At 28.5% G+C, this 24,809-nt stretch overlaps 1 protein-coding gene and 1 long non-coding RNA gene across 5 annotated transcripts in view; one reads left to right on the top strand and one right to left on the bottom strand.

Annotated features, from left to right (window-relative positions):
* The window catches only part of LOC147814163 (uncharacterized), a 37,491-nt gene extending 33,249 nt beyond the window's left edge, over nucleotides 1–4,242 (top strand). The window contains exon 3 of the long non-coding RNA XR_015432700.1: nucleotides 4,009–4,242. This is a non-coding gene — a long non-coding RNA (uncharacterized LOC147814163). The remainder of the gene's footprint in view (nucleotides 1–4,008) is intronic.
* The window catches only part of LOC107444495 (inhibitor of Bruton tyrosine kinase), a 62,901-nt gene that overhangs the window by 16,800 nt on the left and 21,292 nt on the right, over nucleotides 1–24,809 (bottom strand). Inside the window, exons 12-24 of one of the 4 annotated variants that reach the window (XR_015432698.1) lie at nucleotides 23,292–23,507; nucleotides 14,787–14,893; nucleotides 13,897–13,983; nucleotides 13,645–13,765; nucleotides 13,445–13,541; nucleotides 12,487–12,588; nucleotides 11,128–11,245; nucleotides 9,630–9,690; nucleotides 7,697–7,987; nucleotides 6,656–6,834; nucleotides 5,249–5,359; nucleotides 4,025–4,102; nucleotides 2,758–2,849 (exon numbers count right to left, since the gene is read on the bottom strand). Coding sequence is in view for 2 of the 4 variants with exons in the window: in XM_087159934.1 (XP_087016060.1) it covers nucleotides 4,025–4,102; nucleotides 5,249–5,359; nucleotides 6,656–6,834; nucleotides 7,697–7,987; nucleotides 9,630–9,690; nucleotides 11,128–11,245; nucleotides 12,487–12,588; nucleotides 13,445–13,541; nucleotides 13,645–13,765; nucleotides 13,897–13,983; nucleotides 14,787–14,893; nucleotides 23,292–23,507 (1,568 nt within the window). In the remaining 2 variants the exon portion in view is untranslated. Of the gene's footprint in view, nucleotides 1–2,757; nucleotides 2,850–3,933; nucleotides 4,103–5,248; nucleotides 5,360–6,655; nucleotides 6,835–7,696; nucleotides 7,988–9,629; nucleotides 9,691–11,127; nucleotides 11,246–12,486; nucleotides 12,589–13,444; nucleotides 13,542–13,644; nucleotides 13,766–13,896; nucleotides 13,984–14,786; nucleotides 14,894–23,291; nucleotides 23,508–24,809 lie in introns of all 4 variants that reach the window. The other 3 variants (XR_015432699.1, XM_087159934.1, XM_087159935.1) reach the window with 3 other exon arrangements.

Below are 24,809 nucleotides of genomic sequence, written 5' to 3'. Positions count from 1 at the left end.
GGTAAGCCTAAAGTATAACCATAGACTAGTTTAGCAGGGGAAGCTTTGATTCTTTTTTTAACTGTGGAATGCAAACTGAGGTGAACCGCTGGTAGAACATCTATCAAGTCTGTTGTCGCATTGCAAAGCGACTTTGAGCGGCCAGTGAAAATCTTCTAACAAACCACTGTTTTGTGGGCGAAAGCTTTTCTTTCGGCAGCGTTCAATTCTAAAAAAGTTTGTCAGACTGTGGAATAATGATGATTCAAAATTTATTTCTCTATCATTGCCCTAGAAAAGAAAAATTAGGTGCCCTCAGTATACATTTTGAGACATCAGACGTGAAACTGTAATTTTGGAGTAGTTTAAAAACTACAGTGAGATGCTGAATATGCTCCTATTTGGAATTGTTAAAGACTAAAATATCATCTAAGTACCAATAACAAAAAGGGCGATCTTAAAATATTTAATCCATAAAATGCAGAAATGTCTGGGCAGCATTACAGAGTTAGAAATTTAGAAAAGGAATCTCAAATAAGCTGAAGGGGTGGCTATTGCCGTTTTAGGTATATCAGCCTCATTCACTGGGATATGATAGTATGCTCGAACGATATATTGATTTCCCTTAGACAGTATACGCAAAATCATGCAATGCCATATCTATCCGAATTTAAGAGTCGATAATCTCGAACTGGTCGTTTTGAAATCTGACCTTCTTTGCACATTGTTGAAAATTCGCTCTAACTGCTTTGAAAACTTTCGGATGTCAGATTACAATGAACAAATGGACCTGTCCTTTCGATGTGATGAATGGTAGAATGTTTAATGGATTTCCTTTCTTGTGATGGGTTAGTAATGTTCGAAAATTCTTGTAATAAGTTTTGAAAAGGCATACTATTAGAAATAGTTTTAACTGAGCACTGGAAGAGTGAGCAAAATAGCTGCATGACTTAATAGTGTTTGAATCAATAAGACATTTATTTTTCAGATCAACAAGTAAAGCATAATGCGTTAAAAAATCTGCACCAATAATCGGCGAGGTGACATTCGCGAGAATGAAATCCCAGCAAAACGAACGACCAAGATATAATTTTAAATGTTTCGCTCTGTACGTTTTAATCAGCGAGTTATTTTTGTTATATAAGTATTTGTAATTTTAGTGATGAGTTTGTACTCAATATTAAATTTAGTTCAGGATTGTCACGTTGCAAATCAGCTATTTCGTCACAGTCCACTGCAGTAGGAGTACAAATTGTTTCAACTCGAGATAAAATATCAGCAGATATATTTTCTGCACCTTTAATAAAACAAATGTGGGTGCCGAACTGACTGATGAAATCAAGATTTCGATGCTGACATGGTGAACATTTGTTCCATTTCTGATGGAAAGCATACATTAAGGGTTTATGATCAGCATACATAATGAATAACTGTGCTCCAAACATAGATCTAAAATGTTTAATTGACAAATATACCTCGAGCGATTACCGATCATAAGGACTAATGCATTTCCTTAAAAGTAAGTTTTTTTAGAGAAAAAACCCTGAGAGGTTTTAGGTACCAATTGATCATTGTACCAACTGATTGGCATTGTACCAATCAGTTGGTACAATGCCCCACAAACTGCGAAACTGAGATTTCTTGTGCAAGACGAAGTGAGAATCAGGTGAAGGATGGGCAAGAAGCATTGATGCCTTACAGTTCTCGAAAGTTTTGGTAGCTGAAATCTTCACAATTATTTTCTCAAGGCCGGGATAGCCTGGTTGGCTATCCTGGTACTAGGCCCATGTCCAAGTAGTCGTTGGTTTGATCCATGATCGCCGAAGACTCCCCGTGTTGTAAATGGTGACTGCTGTACGTTAAATCTGGCAAGTCACAAAGTCCTCCATGTTCTCATAACAAATCATACCTCAGGGGTTACTGATCCAGGAGTTTCCTTGTCTTCTGGATTGGTTTAAAATTACAAGGCTACAGAGTTGAACATCAGTAGTCGTTGTTGTTGTTGTTTTTTATCCTCTAATTGTCTGACGAAGTCAGACAAGATCCAGTAGGTTGTTGACCCTCAAAAAGTCGATTACAAGAAGTGGAGAAGCATGTAAGTCCTCCTTGGAAAGGCCCAAACAGTCGAGGATATGTTCTGCTGAGGCCTGCTGGGCTTCACATTTGGAGCAGACTGCATAAGTCTTTCTTCCTTCAAAGTACGAGAGACTATTCGTGTGTCCACTTGCCAGTCTGGAAATAGCTGTTTGAGATGCTCTATCACCTATATGAACAACTGAAAAGCCCGGTTCCTTGGCCGCATACCAATGATGAGAGGGGGGATCCTCCACTTCTTTGATAGATGGCTTTTGATATTGGACTGATACTCTGAAAAGGTAAGGGCTGAGGACGAAGATGTTAAATGACTACAGCCCTCCTTGGCCAAGCGATCCGCTTGCTCATTTCCAAAGATGTCAACGTGGGATGGTATCCACTGAAGATGAACGTCTAGGTGCTTTGAAATAAGTTGAAGTTTAAGAAGGATGGAGATGCTTGTTTTGTCTCCAACTTTAGTCCAGTTGGTAAGGTGTTGAATTCATCAGTAGTCGTAAACAGAAAAACTGGGTCGGCTGTTCAACGACAGATTTAAAATAAAATATAAAAAATTCTTTTCACAATGCTAGACATCTATTTTTTAACAATTAGTTAAGTTTTTTTTTCCAAGGAGGGTCTAAATAAATCGCATTTAGTTCAAACCTTTAAAATTTATGCATATAAAAAAATGTTTATGTTACATACTATATTAGTCTCTAAGTTTGAAACAAGCTGTTGGCTGGTAACGCAGTCATTTTTATTTTCAGGACCAACTTTAAAATGGAACTTCCCGACATCTAGATGAAAAATGTTAAGATTTATAATTTTTTATTATCATGAATTCCAAATGTTTTAGTAAATTTACATAGTCATTTTAACTAACAAAAACCTTGAAACATTCTCTAGAATAACAAGGCTCAAAATTATGTGCAAAGAAAAACAACATTTGAATAAAACTTACGGAGATATTTTTGCATTTGCAAATAATCTCAGCATAAATGTTTATTGGTAACTTTCGGATGTGGTCTGAACATGCCTATCTCGATATGAACTCGCCTAGTTTGATGGATGTGAACAGTTGATTTCCTATTTGTGACTGCGACATCGTCCTCCTTACCCTGTTACTACCCAGTCTCAATCACACACAACAGGAGCATATACACACTCAACTGCTAATTGCAACAGAACAGCGATCACGCCCACAATCATGATCTTAATACAGCTCTCATGAACAGCACTCTAAGTCCGGTGATTTTATTACAATTCTCCCAGCCTTTCGTAAAAATGGCAATGAATCAACTTGTGGTATCCATTCATCGAATGCTATCACAGATAAAATTCTAGTTAGGGAGTAGCGTAAATACCACTACAATTATTAAATTTTTATTCACAAGTACATAAGACAGGAGGTCTACCAGGAGGTGCCTTTTGATAGATGATGGGTTGACATTGTCGGTAGTCAGCCGCACAATATATTATTGCAACAAACTTTATTTCTTTCATTGCAGTGTTAATTGTAGAAAAGATACAAGATTGTGCAACAGCTACAAATTTAATAAATCTTGAATCAAGATTTATTAACTCTTAAGGATTTGAATACATCTTGAGAAACTGTCATATACTTTGCAATTCTTTATACTAAAAACAATAAAAAAAATTTGGGGCATTTTTTAATGAATAAAATGAGGAAATTCTATAGTTTTTGTGATAAAACAATATTTTGCAAACATGATTTGTTTAATTAACTCTGTAATTTGCCCATTTGTAAATCATCAGAAAACTAGGTGTAATAAATCTTTTCATGTGTTAATTGAATAACTATATTGTTTTCATAAAAAAATTACACTATTTTAATTTCATATTGAATTTAAATACATTTACCCAGAGCTATTAGCAATAAAATCAACCATCAACAAAAAGGAAAAGTAATTATTCCTATTATTATCTTATTCACAGAAAATCGATATCATACTTGGTTGAAGGCCATTCTTGTCTAGAAAGAGAATCCCAGAAAGAAGGCGAAGGAGGAGACTGTTCAGGTAATTTTGCCCTAAAAAGGAGGAAAAAAATGACATCAAACGAAGTATAAATGTATATTTAGTCTAAAATGTTTTGTAACATAACTGTGATTTAATTAGTGCAACTGTTTCATACTTTTTTTAATATAAGTAAAAAATGTTACATCAGTAATGAGTATATCTTAATTTTAAAAAAAATACATGAAGCTAAGCTCTACATTGTTCCTTTTTTTTATCAATGTAGGTAAAACAGAAAAGACTATATACACACAAATTACAATTCCTCATTTATAATATAAAAAAGGGAGGCATAACAAGTTAGATAAAATAAAAACAAAGAATGTGCAACAAACTTAAGTTGTTTCTGTCCTTTAGATGAAACTTTGTTATTCTGTATATTATAATAATAATCGTTGTTAAATGGCCAACCCAATTTTTTTTGTTTGGCTGTTTAACAAGTATTGAACGTTAGTAGGCACATAATAACTTTCAACTCCGTAGCCTTGTAAGTTTAAACCCAATCCAATAGACAAGGAAACTCCTGGATCAAGTATTGGGAGAAATTTGCCTTTATGGAGGACTTTTTGATGGAACTAACCCGCATTTGTGTTACATGGTTAGGAAAACTATGAAACTTTCCAAGGTTAGTCTGACGGCGAGAGGGGCTAATGATACGTCTACCACTGAGGATATTTTACGCAAGTACTGTAGTCGGTGTGAATCAGATGGGGGAATTTCAATTGACCAGCCATCTCTGGGATTCGAACACGGTTCACCTCATTAGATGGCGAACCCTCTATCCCTTCAGCCATCACGGTCTGTATAAAGAGAAATGGTCCATAATGTATAGTTTCTGAGGAGAAGTTATCAAGCTTTTCATGAACTCTCTAATGCATTTAGAGCCTCCTAACTCCGGGAAGGAAGATAAAACTTATATCACAAACAACGCCAAGTTGTCTGCGGTCTCACTGCCAATGAGAGTACCTTTTCTAAGTTGTTACTGAGTACTGTTTAATGTGGAGTTTTGGGGAAAGCGGTGTGTGGTAAACAAAAAATGGATTATTATTTCCGGCCAAAATTATACAAGAAGCACATATTTTCATCTTAAAGAAACTTTCCATGTTGTAGTGTGTGTTGTTACAGTTAATGTTATTAAAAGTCAACAAATGGATGCATACCATGGGCATCTACTAGGTGGGCTACAAGAGGTCTGGAGAATGTCCCCGATAGGCTTGGTCATTTTTTTCTGTTTTTGTGACAAATGAGGCATCCGTTTTATAGCTACACTGCTACAATTAAAACATAGAGAATAATGTAATAACATACTGCAATTTTAAATTATTAGTTTTCAAATCATAATTGCCTGAAGAAAATTTTGATAATATAAGAACATAAAAAAGAAAATACATACACAGAGATCGTTTCACTTGTTTGTTACGTTGGAACCTTTTTATAAAAAATTTAGACTGTAATTATTTATTTTATATTTAAAAAAAAAACCCTTTTTTTTACCAAACTCCTTTGAGCCATTGTGACTAAGTGAGGAAAAAATTATAAACTGTAGAATTCTATTTTAATGCTAGTGACGTTAAATTAAAAAAAAAAAAAGAATTTAAAACATAGAAGCAGTTTCAAAGCAAAACAACAAAATTCTTACAATAAAATTGGAAAAACAGTTGTTGGATACTGGCAAAATTTTATAGATTAAAACCTAGTTTGGCTTTTGATTAATTCTCATAAATCTCCAAATTAAGACCTATAATGTTAACTATTTAACTTTGTCAACAATCAAGAACTGTTTTTTATACCTCCCCATGCAAAAAAAAAAAAAAAAATGATGCATTTTAGATTGAGTTTACAACCCGTTTTTTAGATATACATAGTGTTGCATTTTTTAAAAAGGAATTTTTAAATATTTAAGATAAAAGCAGTCTGATCTTATTTATTACAAACTTACATTCCACATGTAGTCATTGTGTTACTGTTTTAAAAAAATATTAGATATTAGCGCTTCGTATATACAATTTTTAATTCCAATTAAATCGACACCAAGTTTTGCCGGTCACAAATTATAAGAGACAAGATATGCTACTATTTGTTTAATTAAAGAAAGCCTGCAGTCTGCTTATGAAACAAAAAAAAACAATTTTCAAAGAAGGGAATTTTTAATATTTTCTTTGCTTCTTTGAGTAAAAACATGTCTTAAATGCTTATAGTATACAATTACTTGAAACAATTAAACCTCGTAACTATAGCCACCAACAATGCTCTGGAAAAAAGAGTTCTTTAGTTGGACAGTCAGTGGTAGATAACATGAGATGATTTTTTCTCACAATAAATCACCAAAATAAAGAAAAAAAAAGAAAAAAAGACTTAATTACAAAACCTTATATAGAACAATTTTAATAAGGGAGGTTTGGAGAGCAAATAGATTTTATACTAAATAAGAAGCAGTTAACTTTATTAAAAGTAAAATAACTTAAAGACTGAACCAATTTTGTAATGCTTACTTGACTAGAATTGTTCATCTTCAATTTTTCATAACATTTCAATGAATAACAATAATCATTATGAATTATGCTTACCTTGATTTCTTCTGAAGGACTATTAATTCCTTTTCTTTTGACATTATCGTATCCAAACTTGCAACTTCTTCGTAGGTGGGGCATTTCATTATCCACTGCCCTTGTTTATCAACTTTAGGACTTATGGGAATCGGTTTAGTTTCTTTGCCATTGGGGGATGGCCAGATAGGTGGTTCAAGCTAAAACGAATCAAAGAGCTTTTATTATTTGACATAATAAATAATTAACATCTAATTGTCAATTATGTCATATTAACAAACACTTTTTTACCTTTTAATATATGAAACTAGGTCTATATAATAAATTATCGAAAAAACAGCATTCTATTTTTCAGTAGTAATTTATAATTTTTAAAAACGTGCATTAATTTTAATATTTTGTTAAAAGAATATAGATATTAAATGAGCAAGAGCTGGAATAGCTTCACTAAGTCAAACTGACACAATTAAGAACCGTTGCAAAACATTTTAATAGCATTTAAAATTTTGTGTCATTCATTAAAATAAAAATTTAACTTCTACCAAAATTTTTAAAATTGAATAATAAACATTACTTTCAGGCATGTTATGTACAAATTCAATTGAATGCATCTAAAAATTATTTAATTGAGTATCTAATGAAAATTGTATAATTTAAAATAAGAACTCATGTTGGAGTAAAAAACCATGTAAAACTAACAATATCATAATCATTATATCATTTTTAGTTCATTAAGCAACTAGATGTTTGAAAATTTCAAATTTTTATTTCTTTTGAAGAAATCATTTTAAATGGAAAACAAGTCAAACTGATATTAATAATTAGAGTTACAACTCTGCTGATATTAGATTTTTTTTTTTATAAAATTAGTCAGAGCATTCTTGAAAAAGAATTGCTGGCAAACAAGAAGGTTATTTTTCTTTTTCACAAACATGACAAAATGGGGTTAATTCAAGTTTGAAAAGAACAAAAAAACTCAAAATTTGAAAAGGTATAAAGTCTATTAACTGTATACAACAAAATGGATGATTTTTCAATGATTATACAAATGAAAAATTGTACCTTATTTTCAGCAGTTTCTGGAGTCACAAAATCGAGAATTATATTCTGATTACCATTAGCTGGGCTGCTATTAGAATTGACACTGTCTTTAGCATGCGGAGCTACTTCTTTAGTTTCTGAGCGCCAAGAGTTTGTCCTACGTCTATTTTTGGTTCTATTTTCATGAGATTCAGATCTAGATCTCTCAAAACTGTACAAGTCACTCACAGGAAACTGCTTTTCCAGATTTACCAGATCTTCACGGGAAGGTGCATTACCTGAGATGAATCTTCTTTTATGCATGCCAGGTACCTATAAGTATAATATAGTGTTTGATACAGTCACAGATGAAAGTAGAATATTGACTAGCAAAATTGTAAAGATACATAAAAATATACATGTTACAGATTAAGCAAGATTAAAAAATAAACCTAAGTTGAACCAGGTAAAGTGAGGATTTCTATCCCTAGTCAGTTAAAGCTTTAAGAATCTCTAAGCCTTAAGAACCTTTAACCAGTTAATACTATGTCTAATTCTATTAAATTATTGCCTGAAGTTGCATGACATATGTTAAAAGAGCAATATATCATTCGGTAATTCATAAATGAACCTTGTACAGTATACTTGTCTGGTCTGTGCTTCTTGTTTAAAAGAATTCACAATGCACATTGCCCAATATTCCTTACCTTGCTATTTTTTGAAGGTTATGGGATAGTTCCTGAAACATTTTTTGCATTATATTATAAACACTTCTAATCTGACAATAAAACAATATAATTTTCAACATATATATTGTAGTTTAAGGAAAAAAAATAGGAAAAAGAAATGTATAATGAACTATGTAAACTGTGCTGCAGCGTAACTGAAAAAACAATGCAAGTGTTTCACGATTGATTCCAAGAAAAGTGGCATGACAACTTTTCTCCTTGATTTGCCATTTTTTAATTCCGCAAGCTCTTTACTACTTCTTCTAAATTTTGCCCCTTTTTCTACTATTTGAACGACCACTATATATACCATTATTATGTTAAAATATTTCAAATTTTGATGATAAAATTATTAACATTTACACTAGTCAAAGAGCAATTTTGATTCTAATCAATGAAATTGATCAAAATGTTTAAAGTCATATCTTAGCCCGTGGCCAAATTCAAATTGAACTGAGGAGTCTTTTCTAAGAAATTGGTTTGTTTGCTTGAATTTTCTTTCCCAGAAAATTTTAAAAACATTTAAAAATAATAATAGTAATAAAGGTAAAATACTCAATGACAAATTAAAAAAAGTGCTTTCTTAAAAAAATACACAAAGATTGGAAATTTTCATATGGGGAAGTACATAATTATTTGTATATAATTGGGTGCTTGCTCTTCAAGAAGACCTCCTATATCCACACATGTGACCTATGACGTCAGCTAATCTTTATCAGCAGAATAGCATTTAAGTTGAGTCTCTCTACATAAGTTAGAATGTTAATTAATGATAAGTTAATTAAATACAGAGCTCTATTGCATATCAAATTAGTTGAAATATAATTCTTTCACTTAGACTTATTATTTGTTTATGTTTTGTGTACCTGGAAACTTCGATACATAATCAGTTTTTTTATGTTTTACCTGTCCTTGTGTTAAGTCTCTGAGTAAATATATAGTGAGAAAATTTAAACCTTTGTGAAAGAATTCAGAATGTGTCCCTTAAGAGAATTGATACTTGACGGGCTTGACTTACTCAAAACAGAATGGAAAGAATAGTTGCTAACTTAAACAAATGCCACTTTTCAACAATCAATCAGTATCGAGATACCCACATTACGTCACTGTTGCTGCTAATGTAACATATAAAAGTAATAGTAATAATTTGCAACTGTCACATACACCAAAATTCTAACAAAATACTGTTAAACTTCTTAGAAAGTAAATTTCATACTTCACTTAAATGGAAAAAAGGGTTTATTTACCATATTTCTGTAATAAGTAGTCAATTCCTCCATGACATCATCACTCAAAACTTCAAGAACTCTGAAATATTACATAGATAATAAAATTTCAGTTCTGGAATAAATTTTTAGTTGCAATAAATAACAATAAGAGATGCATTCACACACAGTGCCAACATTATTTTATAATCAATTTCTATTAATTTTAAAACAATGATTCAGTTTCTTTAGAAGCATTTTTCTTAATTTTGTTTCTAAAAAACGATTTAAATTTTTTTTCAATGGATGCTTTGAATAAAATTCTATTCGTTAACAATCAATACAATTGTCTACATAATTTAAAACAAATCGAAAGAAAATTTGTGCACACAAATGCTTGAATAAAACAATATTTTATGATCAGCATTGAATGAAAAAATGTTTTGTGAGCAAAAATTCTCTTAAAAATCAATATAATAGCTCACATAATTCGAAACGAATATTAGTTTTGCAGTGCAGTACCAAATCCACATGTTATCCAGACAATTAGAAGAATTTTAACAATAACTCCTTAAAAAATATACACATATATATATTTCCATCAAAAGTCTCATAACAAAAATTTTATCAAATTTTAAAATGTTTTCCACCTCTTATTTTTGACAGTTAACCTAATTATTTAGCAAATAAAATTGTTTCTGCTTACTGTACTCATTATTTTAGAAAAAAACAGGGTCTTTAATTTCAGTTACATTTTTAACATCATATTTTCAAAAATAAATTTAAATAACTGGAAATTCATTACATAATTGGTAATTCATTAACAATTACGTAATTCATTCATAACTTGTAATTCATTACAAGTTTGATCAGCAAACAGGATATTATATTGTCAGCTTTTTTTGAGTATATATATAGACAACTATACCTGCCAACTTTGGAAAAATAAAGTAATGGTGATTTTACTAGCAACATTTTTTAGGCTACGAGTAAAGTTTTGATACATCATGTATAATCTAATCATGTCAAAAATAATCGTGTGCATAATCAATTTTTGAATTTTGACATGTGCATAAGTAATTAAGTCAAAAAAGATAAATTCAAAATTGGAAATAATATAAGCACTTACATTTAGTGAAGTAAAAAAAATATAGATGTAATTCTGAATCTAAAGAAGATTTTTTTAAACCATTATTTAAACTATAATCACTCAACATACTGCAGTATTGACTATAGCACTAGCTGTTGAGGAATAAGAGAAGTATTTTTGCCATCAGCAGATATTTTATCTCCAAATCTTTTTTAAAAAATTTCTTCAACAATACGGAGAAATGTGAGAATATATGGGTAAACAGCAGATAGTCATAAAATACAGGAGACTCGGCAGGTATGACACTACAACTAAGAAAAGAAATAGTGTAGAACAAATTTTAAATATGAAATAATTATCCATAAATTAGATTTTTTTAGTGCCTCTTACTGCTTATTTTAGAAAATGGTATAGTTAAGCATTGATAAATACTGAGGGTAATTTACTTACTTAGATTCTATCATAGCAGCTAAATTGAGACAAATAAATTGCATACAAGATCTCTTTAACTGTAAAGCATTGTACAAAGATGAAATTTCTAGAAGCTCTGCAGAGTTTTTTAAGGTAACTAGGAAGAAAAAATATAAGCAATGCATAACTTATTCAAAATTTAATGACTAAATTTAAATTGCTATATTGGAATGAATAGTTCAGTATGGAAGCTCTAATAGACTTTAAAATAACATTGCATCTATGAAATAGCAAATGGGACTTCACGTATTGGTCATTAAAATGAAATGGTCGCTGAAATGGGGTATCATATTAAAGAGTGTAAACTATGTCGAATTCTACTCAATAACTCATGATAAATGTTAAAATATGTAAATATGAGAAACTGAAAAAAGTTGGTTTAGTTTTTTTCCCTATACAAAATGGGTGCTACTCTAAGAAGAATTCAAGACTGAACTTATTTTTTGAAAAATTAATATGACACATCATTGTTTACTGGAAACTTATAGCTTACTGACCCAAAATTTACCTTTTCATGACAATGGCTTTAATAATTTCGTTTTATTAAAAAAATTTTCTTTATTTAATACATTTTAGAAACAAAACAAAAATAGCAAGTAATCTTGTATACTTTTTACATCTATAACTGAATAAAAAAACCACTAACTTTCTTCTGAAACCATTCATATCTCTACTTATTTTGTAACCATTCATATCTCTACCTTTTAATTATCTTGCATTTGAATCACTAGAAATTTTGTTCACATCATTTCATATTTAAGTTTATATTGTTTTGCTTTTCTATGAAAAAAATTCTTTGCTTTTCTATGGAATAGAAAAGAAAATGAAGTTTCAGAATAGTTTGTTGGAAGGGAGAAAGATGACATATCTTAACTTTTTTTTATTTCTTTGTTACCAGATCATTTTAAAATTTTTTTCCCTTTGCTTTTTTTTTATTTCTTTGTTCTATCAGATCATTTTTTTTTCAGAATTGTTAGAGTAGAAACAAAATTATGGTAAATTTATTGCAAACAACTTAATTTCATAAATTTTGGTTAGGGGAAAAAAACTTATTTTAAACAGATTACTATGAATATTGTCAAAAAGAGTTATTTTTATTACTTAATAGTAAGACTGTAATCTTGACTACGAAATCATAATAATTATGAATTAATCATAATAGTTGCACCCTTATAAATATATATACATATTATTAACATTAGGTCTCGGTGGAAAAATCCTACAAATTGTTTGTAATATGCCATATTTAATACATGGGGTTTGACTATTTAATTAAACTGCTATAACCAAAAATGAATAAAAAAACATGAGAAATAGAAATGAAATTGATTAACGTACTAAGTCTAACTAAAGATACTTCACACATCTCTTTTAATACAGGAATGATTAACTGATCAGCAAAAATGAGTGTCTGAGAAAGATAATTAACATCATCAGATGCTGAAAAATAACAAACAAAAATAAGTATATGGCACAAGATATTCATACACTCTTCATTTTGAATGTTTATACTAATTTTCAAACTGAATAAAAACAGTTATGCTTAATACAAATATTCTATGTCATCAGGTGTTACAAAAATGAATATATGTACAACGGTATTAGATTTTAGTTTGTATCAATTGAGGCTATAAGTGCAATAGTGAATCAACCTCTTTTTATACATTGGCTAAAAAGTGTTGAACACAAAAAAAAATATCTGTGAATGTTTTCCGAAGATTCAAAGCGTTTAGTAGTAAAAACATAAACTATGTTTATGCTAGTTAATAACTTTTATTTTGCAACAATATCTGAAACTGATGCATAGCACTGTTCAATTATGTGAGAGGTAATTTTTATTTTGAAACATAATAATCTCTCCTTTAAATCACAAATGCATTAGCCTACTTTTGCACTTATATTACCAACTTAGTAAAACGGCCACTAAAGAATTTAACGGAAGAAAATATTTAGTGCCATTAAAAGAAAATGAATGTCAGAATTTATAAATATATCAAGAAAATGTTTATAAAACCTAATTCAATTTTTTAAAATTGAAAACAACTCTACACATAAAACTTAATCCATCAAATGAGTGTTCAATACCTCCAGTTGATCATTCAAGTTTCCAAAATGTCATTTAATATGTTTTTCAGTTAAACTTTTCAAATTTATTCAAGAGAGTTATGACAAACGTCTTCTTTAATAGTGACATTCAATAATAAAATAATAGTTTTGAAACTAGCAAACAATACTTAGAAAACACTTATTATTTATTTAAAAATATACAATAAAGACTATCATAAAGTTAAAATACCATTGACTTTAGCACTGTCATCTAAGTAAAGGTAGTCTAAAATGGCTTCCAACACTTGAGATGGAATAGGCAAATTTATCTGTTCCAGATTTGCAGTCTGAAAATTTAACATGTCATTTAAACATGTAAACAATTTAAAGTCAGGAACATGGAATAATTATAAATGGAAAAGATCAGTGAAATAAATGAAGTATATTTACCTCAGACCAGCATGTGTTCAGCATACTATGAAAATAGTCAAGCCTGGCTATCAGGATACATTTGTGACATTTGAAAACAACTCCATCAGAAGAGATTAAACAAGCATCATGTAAGGTGGATCTAGGGAGTAAATAAATAAAGACAGAGTAAATAAAGATAATAATATAATAAATAAATGACGTAAATAAATAAAGACAATAATAGATGAATCAGTTTGGAGAAAGGGAAGAACAAAAAAAAAAAAAACTTACAAATAATTTCTTTTAAAGATCAAGTCCTTTGGAGGATCAGCATCAGAGGTATAAATTCTGCCATCAATCAATTTCACATTTTCTAATCTGAAACAAACTGAATTATTGACATGCCTGCAGCAAGGCAGATGGCCACTTTTTTGAGTTGTAAAAAAATTAAATGCAATGACAAGATAGATTAACATAATGATAATAATAATTTAAGAAAACAATAAAATAAATGCTTTGCTTAAAAATGTATGCAACAAACTTAATTCTTGTGTTTCATAATCAGCAAAAAATTTATGCGTGTAGCAAATACTATAACAATATTTTTGTTTAAATGTATGTTCTTTACAGCATGAGAAGAGTCCAAGTTATTTAAACTTTCAACAAGAAGATGAATTGATTACTAATAGTTGAACAGGTCAGTAAGTACATAAAAAAAATCAAATTATCTTGTAATAATGGAATTGTCAGTAACAAAGTTATAACTAAATAATATATATATAAGTTGGGCAAACACTTAACAAAAGTAAAACTGGTAATGAAGGATAAAATATGATTTCCCAATTTAAGAAATAAAATTTTCAGTCATTAAGTTTTTCAATAATTTTGACATTTAGGAAAATAGAACAAAATTTTGCTGTAAATAATAAATTTTAACCAAAAAATAATTTCCACTTACATTTACTAAAAAAGAATTTAGAATTTAATGATTATACATCAATCTAATGGTTTTTCATTTTTTTTCCGCATCCTCTAGATATTATATTATTACTCTCTTCATTTTAAGGAGAATTTAATCAAGGAGTTTGCTCCAGGCATGCCATTGTTTTCGAAATACATTAATACTTTTATTGTCATTATTTTATTTGATTATTATAATCATACATAAGAAAGTATACTACCTTTTAGCTAAATAATTTAGGCCAAGTTTTTTAGACAATTCTAAAAGGATCAGGACAGGGCTGGCAGCTTTCGAAGATTTAGTACCAGATTTCTTCTTCTTTCCATTCTTGAGAGAAAAATTTGAATCATTACTATTGATAAAAAAGATTAATCTAAACTATTTACAAAATATTAAAAAGACTTTTCCAATATGACCTATTAATCTTCTTTAATTATCAAATTATATATAAATTTTTGGCATCAAAACATACAGCAATTTTTACAATGCTAATAACTTATCTCTATTGTCATAATATTTTTGGAGTTTAATTAAATTTATTTTTCAAATATCAAAATTTAAAACCTTTCCTTGAGATTAAGTGAAAAGAATTAAGAAATCTTTTTGCTACTATATTGGCATATTGTCTGTAAATTTCATAGTTTTATTATAGAGCAAATTTTGTAATTTATTTTTCTAAAATGAATTCATAATTGGAGCAGTAATAAAATCTATTCGATAAGGGAAGAATAAAATCAATAACAAGGGACAGTAAAATCTTTTTGAAGCACAAAAAACACCATATTATAAGTTTTTTTTAATTTTTTTTTTTTAAATTGACCCAGTAAATGAATGCTTTAATGCATCAGATGATAATCAGATGATAAGTCCATAAATCAGATGATAGAAAAATCTTGCGATAAATGATTTTTTATTTATTTATTTAATTTTACTTAGAGTTTAAATTTTGATAAATAGAAAACAAAATAAAAATACTGCTTAATTAATAATAAAAAGCAGTTTTTAATTTGTTTTAAAAAGCAGTCTTCAATTAATATTTTTAATGTAGTCTATATAAACATAAACTGACAGTACTCATTTCTTTTCAAAGTTTTTTTATAAAAGCTATACAAAAAAATACAATTATTTCACAATTAAATCTGAAATACACGCATATATTTCTTTTATCATAAAATGTACTTTAATTTAAAGAGTATTTTTATTTTATTTTATTGTGATATTTCATATAACAATAAAAACTGACCATTTTTAGTAGGGATGAGATTGGCCAAAAGGCAAAAAAGCTGAATTTCCAAGCAAGTAAATTTTACATAAGCGCAATCGGTTAATAATAAATTCCAGACAGTTTAAGATAATAAATAACAATGTGTTGACATAAAATTGTGTAGTAATTTATTATTATATAAATGATTACATCGATACTTAACATTTAGTAAAAAGAAAAATTACCAATTGAAAAAATAAAGCTAGAAATTATATTTTTCCTCAGTTCACATAAGAGACAATTATTACTTGAGAAACTGTCTGGTTTAGCAAATTAAAACCACTGAGAACATACATTAACATTCCATTTCTGTTAATAAATACTGTTACATGATTTAAAGCAAATATATCAGTAACATGACTTTTTAAATTATTTTGAAAAGAAAATCAACTTTTACAATTGGAAAATCACTATGTTTATATTATAATCTGATCTAATTAGAGCCCTGTGAAACATATCAATAACTGTGAAGTAGAAATATATAGTAACTCCTAAACATACAAAAATTGCTATTTTAGCTTGAAAAATTACATGATAATCAGCAACTGTTTAGATAATTATTTTTCATTTGATAAGAACTTTGCATTTTATAGCATAAATAACAGCAACATTATTTTTTAAATTTTGCATTTTGATGCTGAGTTAATTAACTATTTTTCCAAAAGTTTCGCTGATGTTGAAACACCTTCATATACTAATAATCGTCGATAGAAAAACAGTCATCTTTAGAGTAACTAAATCAAGAAAAATTTACTTCTTATAAGAATCGCAATAGTTGATCTTAAAATTGCGCGAATGCAAATTGCAATCCTGGATTTTAAAATAGCGTGAATATGAATCACGATTATGGATTTTGAAATCACGTGAGTATGAAACTAGATATACGATTTTGAAAATGACAAAATACAAACTGCGATATAAAATTTTTAAATCGCGTAAATACAAATCACGATTCATAATTTTTAGATCGCGTAAATACGAATCATGATGCGTAAATTTTAAATTGCATAAATAAGAATTATGAGGCATAATTTTGAATGCAAATCCCAATGCCTTATTTTTAAAGCACGTATAAGACGAAAATCGATGTTTGATATTATAACCGCATGAGCGAATCACGAGATTGGATTTTAAACTCTTGTGAATACGAATCGTTACAATAGGTTTTTAAAAAGGCGTACATACAAATCACGATATCGGATTTTAAATCTCGTAAATAAGAATCGCAACACGAAACTTTTAAATCACGTAAAAACGAAAAGCTATGCTTGATATTAAAATCGCGAGAATAAGAATCGAGATATTAGCAGATTCCAGGCTTGCGACTTCTAAAAGATTTGTCTGAAGCAGCGTCGTTTGAATTACGAAAATACGAGCTATCTGGCTGCCGGGTAAAAATGTGGAAAATCTTATCATCTGTGCGTAAAAGCGGAGAAAATAGCTAAAATAAGTAAAAATGTGGAAAGGGTTGGTAGCTTTGTAGTTTGAATTTTCTGTTTACCGTTGAAAATCGGAAATAAAAATAATTATTATATTTCAGTGGCTGAATTTTCAGAAAAAGCGGAATATTTATTTAAAAAAAAGCGAAATTCAAAGAGAATCAGAGTTTCTGATAAAAAGGCAGAAATTCGAGAGACAAAAGCAGTGCCGTAACTTCACCCTTCGGGGCCCTGGGGCTCAAATTTTTGCCGGGGCCCTTTCTAAAACTTTGTATACTCCATCTCTAATCGTCATTTTAGCTATTTATGTATCATGTTGATTAATATATTTATGAAAATAAGTCACTTGTTCACATAGAAATGGGATTACAAAATATTGTAAGTTGTAAATTTAACCCTAGAATGTAAAATGTTACATTTAAAAAAATTAATTTTTAATTACAAAACACAAATAAGTGACTTCAAGGCATCTAAAAATAATTACAAAACACATACTAAATACAGATTTTAAATGTATTTAATGGTTCTAGTTTGGTAGATAGATTTATACACTTAGGTTTGTTGAGAAAGATTATAATACATCAGTTTGCATTAAAATACATGTCTAGAATAAAGATTTCATATTTAAAATTTTACATTAGTTTCAGTTTTTGAAAAATATTTAAAGTAAATTGTAAAATAGATTTCATAGTAATAAAATTTTTTAAAAAAGGTGAAAAGAAATTTTTTTTTATATAAAATAAAAAAAAGTCATAAAATGATATTTACAATTATTAGTACAAAATATAAATCCATCCATAATTTGAAACACAGTCCACTAAATTTGCTAATCTATTATTCATTAATAAAAATTAAATAATAAATTATAACAATTTTAAAATTGCTGAACATAAATCTTTCTAAAATCAGAAATAAAAAATTTCAAAACTTAAAATTAATTTCTCCTGGCCTTAGTTGCCGCAAATTCATCAATTATATCGCTGAAATCAATATTTCGTGCTCTTTCGTTTTCAATAAACAATAGAGTAAGTCCATTCAATCGATCCTGTCTCATCGAACTTCTCAAATAATTTTTCATAAGTTTCAATTTTGAGAAAGTATAACAACAAGTATAATCTCTACACACTGTCACACATACATCCTTAATCCATTATAGTGATTTTTGTTAGTAACTGACAATTTTTAATGTTTTTTTCTTTTCTTATTTCAAATTTTATTGTCGTAATCTAAATGTAAATACTCAAAGTCATTAACTTCTCTGTTAATTTCTTAATTCAGTGAGATTTTCATACAAAAATTTCCTTCAATTTTAGTTCAAATAGGGGAAAAATTAATTATCTCATACACATTTTATAGATAAGCAATTACATTTAAAAGAGATGTTTAACAACTATTTATATTTTAGACTTTCCTTTCCTCCTAAACCAGTCGTTTATCATCATATAGGTCAGTCATTTTAGATATAAAATAAAGTTTCAGAGCTTCCAAGTGTAAAAGTTATTTTTTTTCAAGTGTTACATTAGAATACTAGGAATAAGCATAAGAAATTTTTATGATATAGTATAGTATAGTTACGCTAGAATTTTCTTTCAAATGTTAAAGGGTAGGATATATTAATTTTAAGACATTATTAATATGAGGAAAAGAAAGAAGAAACAAAATATCTCGATTTGACTAAGATTTCTTACATTTTGAGAAACGAACAAACTGTGCTTTTAGAAAAAGATTCTAAGTTTGAATTTTAACGTTTTGTCTGCATATTAAGACATTTTTACGTATTTTCGCTTTTTACATATTCTTGTCATCTAATTTATTGTAACCAAGATTTTAAACGTATGATTACTAGGAAATAAAATTTTTATAATTTATTTTTGGTTATTTCAATAACGTATCATGAATTTCTATCATCTTTAATTAATAAGTTAAACATATTTTTTCATTACATAATTTAAATTCACATGCATTCCTTCATACATAACAAGCTAGATAGTTTTAAATGGCTTTTAAATCACTTTTCATTTTGACGATTATTTATTGATATGTGTATGCAAAATTGCTTGATAACATTTGTTTTATCGAATTAAAAAATAAACTTTTGTGATGGAATGCAAATTAATTTACATTTCAAATGTTTCAAGAAAAGCTTGTAGATATTTCTAGAATTAAGTAGTAGATCACGTAAGGAAAGATTTTCGATCAAAGTTTTAATACATAATTAAATGAGATGTAATTCAAGCTGATAGGATAAATAGTTTTGATGTTTTGAAGTTATGATGGTCTTCTTCACAATGAGTGCATTTCAAAGACAGTACTTTTTGTACACACACATGAAAAAAAGAAACATTTCAACTTTTCAAATATAAGCACTGTTGTTTCGTATTTTGTTTTATTTGGTTCAGTGATTTAAAATACAGACGAAATACTACCTCATTTGTCTGTATAGCATAGCAATGTAAGATAAATAAGTTCTAGTACAAAATGGTATTTGTTGTACAGGGTCCTAAAAATATATTAATATTTTGAGAAGAATTCATTCATGAATATTTTGCCTATCGAAACTTCTGAACAGACAAAATAACAAATAAATATATGTATTTATGATGTCATGTAATGTCATATATGATAAAAAATTATGACAAGAAACTAATATTTTTTAATATTCCAAAAAGGTTTTCTCTTATTTTTCCAAAACGAAAAATAAGAAGAAAACCTTTTTAATGGTTTGTCATGGCAATGAATTTTATCTGATTTGGATTTCTATATTGAAAAATACAATAGCTTTGAACAAAACATTTCAATGAATATCTTAAATATTGGTTGCAAAGAAAATCATATTCACAATGGAAAAAAAAAATTCTCAAAACTAGAAAGAAAAAAAAGTGGAAACTTGAATTAATTTAATCTTAAGTGTAATGTTTTACGCATCTTGTTCCAATATTGAAAACGGAAAATAAAGTAATTCAATTGATAAACAGAAATGTTCACACATTTTGAAGAAATTATTAAATGTAATTCTGATGGTCGGATAAATTCCTTTCCTACATCAGCAATATTTATAGTTTCAGTATAAAAATTTTCAGAAATGTATACTTTCAACTGAGAAAAATAATGCATGAAAAAAGTTCTCAGAAAGTTTTTATCACAAGATAATTACTTTGATGATCCTATAACAGTTTTATTTAAAAAAAAGAAAAAACACTATATTAAGTGCGCTCAACACTACCTCTTTCCTCAAATGTTATGGAAACAAATTGTGCCATTTTTGAAAATATGATTTTTTTTTCTAATTAAAGCTGTTTTTAATAATAATATTTTAGTTAAACGTTTGTAGCAAATATATTTCTTCGTTATTTTAATATTTGAAGTATAAGTTAAGGTTAATTTTTTGTATTAGAATAAAGATTACTTTTGTTTATATAAATTAGTGTTGCAAAAACAACAGAGATAGTCAAATAAATGAGACAGAATAAATGTGCAACGGGTTTGATGTCTTAGCACCGCTCAATATAATGTGGTTATCATATAAGATAAGAATGAAATAGTAAATTTAAAAGAAGATTAATTGCATTCTCAACCTAATCGTGATATTTCCTTGCTTTTTGAATTAACATATTTTCTTTTTTTTCTCTCTTAAGTATATAAAACTAAAAGATGTACCATTTTTGTCAGTGAAACCAAGGAATTTGAAATTAGCTTAATTTTAATGCACTGTAGATAATGCTGATCTTAAAGAATCTATTAAAGTCTCTCATAAAAGTAGAAAGAAATATCAAAACAACCTAATGAAATATTTTCTTCGAAGAACTTTTTTTTTATTGATTGAAAAACAATGGCTTATTTAAACCAAAATACTTTAAATGATGAGATATTTTCAGTTATTCTCAACAAAACAATGTTTATAGCGTTTTATTAAATTAAATGCGATTTTTTAATTAAATTAAATATGTTTTTTTTAAACAAAATCAAAGTTTGCTTTTCAATTTTGAATGAAAGCAAAATTGTTAAAAAGCATAAAAAATCAAATTTCCAATTTTAAAAATTTAATGGTCTTAATTTTAAAAATATAAAATAAGAACAAAATGTATTACATAAAAGCAATTTGATATAGGAATATAAAAAAAGCAATTCCAACAGTACATTAATACGCAGTTTTGAATGTATTAAATAATTTAATGTAAACAATTGCTTACCTCCTTAGAAATCAATTTCCTTTTCGTTTTGATGTAATCCAAAGTAATGACATTTATATTTTAAAAAAAGTTGCAAATAATTTTAATTAGAATCAATTAAAGTTAAATTTTAATTTGAAAGATTGAACAAAATAAAAGTTAACAAAAAATCTATATTTGAATTAAAAATAGTTAACTTAAATGAAGCAATTAAAGAAGCTAAAAATTGAAGTTTAGCAGAGAGTGATTCCCACGTTTCTTTCAGAAAAAATATGCCAACAAAAGTAATCCCCTTCGATCCCTATAAAGCTTGCTTCTGTTTTCCTAGAACATCTAGATAATTGCTTGTTTAAGACAACTGTGACTAAGCGACAAATGCATGGTTCTGGAAATATATGATATTTTATGAAAGGGCAAAAAGCCTAGGGTCGTAAAGCCCAGGGCAATTTAAAGAAGTCAAAGGAAGGACATTTTCCCATGGTGTAAAAGGAGATGCCTATATTTTGAGGGGTCAGATAACTGTCTCGGTTGGTGATCTGCAAGTGTTGAGAGTCAAGGAATGCTTTAAAATATATGTCAGTGAAGGATGCATTTTATTACACCAGGGAAGGGTAAAAGAGAGGCAACTATTTTAGTTTCCTAAACACTTGTCTTATTTTTTTATGCTGAGCCCTTCTTTTGGTTAAATTTAAATTTTAAAATTTTTTCTTAATAAATTAGAAATTGTCATATGTGGAAGAAAATTCAAACAAAACCGACGTATTTGTCTAGGTTGGGGGGGGGGAGTTCTACTTTATTTTTTTATTTGAAAAATAGCTTCAAAAGGTGAAAAAAATAGTAGTTTCTTTGTCTGAAATTGCTAATTCTATTTTATAAACAAAAATTACTTTATTGTAGTGAATGTCAATGTTTCAGACGGAATGACGCTCATCAATTAAATTTACGAGGAAAATAAAGTTTGCTACTTGAAAAATAGCTTAAAAGTTGAAAAAAATGAGTTAAATAATAATTTTACTTTATTTACGTGAATGTCTGAATTACAGAAGAAGCAAAGTACTTTCTTAGATCCCTCGTTTTTATTTAAGAGGAAAATAAAATTTTCTACTTGGAAAATATCTTTAAATTTGCTTTTCCTTAAAAAAAAATTTAAGCAGATTTCTCTTCTTTATTTGGAGGAAAATTAAGTTTTCTATTTGGAAAATAACTTAAATGTTGAAAAAAATAGCTTTTTTCTTTTTCTGAATGTATTAATTCTGCTAGAACTTACTTTTGAGAATGTCTAAATTTCAGAAGGGGTGAAGCACTTCTTTACAATTTTGAAACAAAATAAAGTTTTCTACCCTCAAAAAATAAAGATATTTTCCCACTTTCACTTTACTCTCCCAAATTTCAAAAGGCACCTTATTTGCCCATTCAAGTTAATTTCAGAACAACATAAAGTTTCTTATTAGGGGTATAGCTTCAAAAATGAATTTTCCGTTCCTCTTTTCTGTGAAGCGTTTTTGCTCTTTTGAGGAAGATAAATAATTCTCGGAAAGAGTCGTTCACCCTATGTTAAAGTCGATTGTAACTACGAAAAAGAAGAATTTAGCAAATCTTCACACAATCTCTTTCATATATATATATATATATAGTTAAACTATTTTGAAGAAATGTCGCGTGGTCCCTTCATATGGGGCCCCCTTGACCATCGGGGCCCCGGCGTAGTTACGGCCCTGGACAAAAGTGAAAAAAAGCGGAAAAATCTCATCCCTGTTTTATTCAAACACTTAAAGTAAGTATTAAAGGCATTTATTTTTAACATATGATTAACTCTCTTAGATAACACTAGAAAGAAAAATAAAACAACTAACCTCTTTATTGATTCCCCATTTCACTTCAAATCCACTGATTAAAAAATCACAGTTATTTGTATAAATAAATTTCATAGCGTGCTCAAAAGCTTCAGCTTTTGTATTTTCTAGTTGCATTATGCCATTTACACAAGCCTCTTTATTGAACTGTTTCTTGAAATATTCAGAGCGGGAAGCTAAGATATACTTATGAGCAGCAAATTCTCTTTTATCTACCTGAAAATTAAAACAGAATTAGGAGGAAATCAAACCATTAAAATTGTAATCACTTTTTTCCCTGCAAATAAATTAAATAAAAATCATTAAAAGTGAGTTCTGGAACTTTTGCAAGGGTGATTGTGAGCCCAACTCAAAAATCCTGAAAATTTCTTGAGTAAAATCATTAATGACGCATTTCAAAAAATTTATGTCTCTATAAATTTAAATCATTGATATTTTCACAACATGAAATTCTAAATAAATTATATGCAGCATAATTTAACTGAATAATTACGTATAAGTTTACTTTCATCTCTAATCACATTTATTGTTCTACCAAAAAAATATTTACAATTACTGCTAAATATAAATTCCAGTTCCAATATTTTTAAATAAAATATACAAGAATTTTTATACATAAATGAGATAGATGATTTCTTGAAACTTCTCAAACTTGGATTCTAGGAAATTTTCGAACCTCAGTTGGCAAAAAATCCAGGAATCCGGATTTATTTCGCAGCACAATCATCTCTGCTTTTGACACAAAATACTTAGGTTTTATTTATTATCATAGTTGGCCAGACAGCCCAATGTGGGTCAATGCCTTCCTCTGAAGATTTCTCCATAAAGACTTCCGATTTATCTTTGATCTCCAATTCTTTTCATTAATTGCAAGAAAATCAGACTCCACAGAATCAACCCATCTCAACTGTGGCCTCCCCTGCTTTCTCGTTCCAGTAGGTCTAAAAAGCAATATCTTTTTTACTGTATTCACATCAATCATTCAAATCACATCGGTCATCCAATTCATTCTATTTATTTTTATGTATTTAATAATATCAGGTTGTTCTTGTAATCTTGTACAGTTCAAAGTTAAATCTTATTCTCCAGTTATTGCTTTCACATTCACACCACCATGTATACTCCGCAAAATCTTTCTCTCAAACATTGCGATACAATATTCCACCAGTTTTGCAGTTTTGTCATTGTCCAAGCTTCAGAAGGTGTATGTCAAGACCGGCCTGACAAGAGTTTTGTAAATTAAGATTATGATTTGTAAATTAAATTTTTTCTAGAAAGAAACCTAGATTTAATAAAACTTCTCGGCCTATTTGTCAGATAGAGTAGGTTTTTTATTTCAGGAGACATTCTGTTATCAATAGTAATAATTGATTCTAAGTAAGTAAAACTCCTTACTGTTTCAAATCTATTTCAAGATAGGGGTCTGGGACTCTGTTTCTTGAGAATAACATATCGGTTATATTCATTAACATAAATTAAACTAATTATGGGAAATCAATTTTTTGCTAGCTTAACTAA

Source organism: Parasteatoda tepidariorum, chromosome 3, assembly GCF_982258835.1.
Source record: "Parasteatoda tepidariorum strain Cologne lab strain chromosome 3, Ptep-v5.0, whole genome shotgun sequence".
NCBI lineage: Eukaryota > Metazoa > Arthropoda > Arachnida > Araneae > Theridiidae > Parasteatoda > Parasteatoda tepidariorum.
The sequence above is the reverse complement of the archived record's forward strand: the minus strand, read 5'-3'. Positions and strand labels throughout refer to the sequence as shown.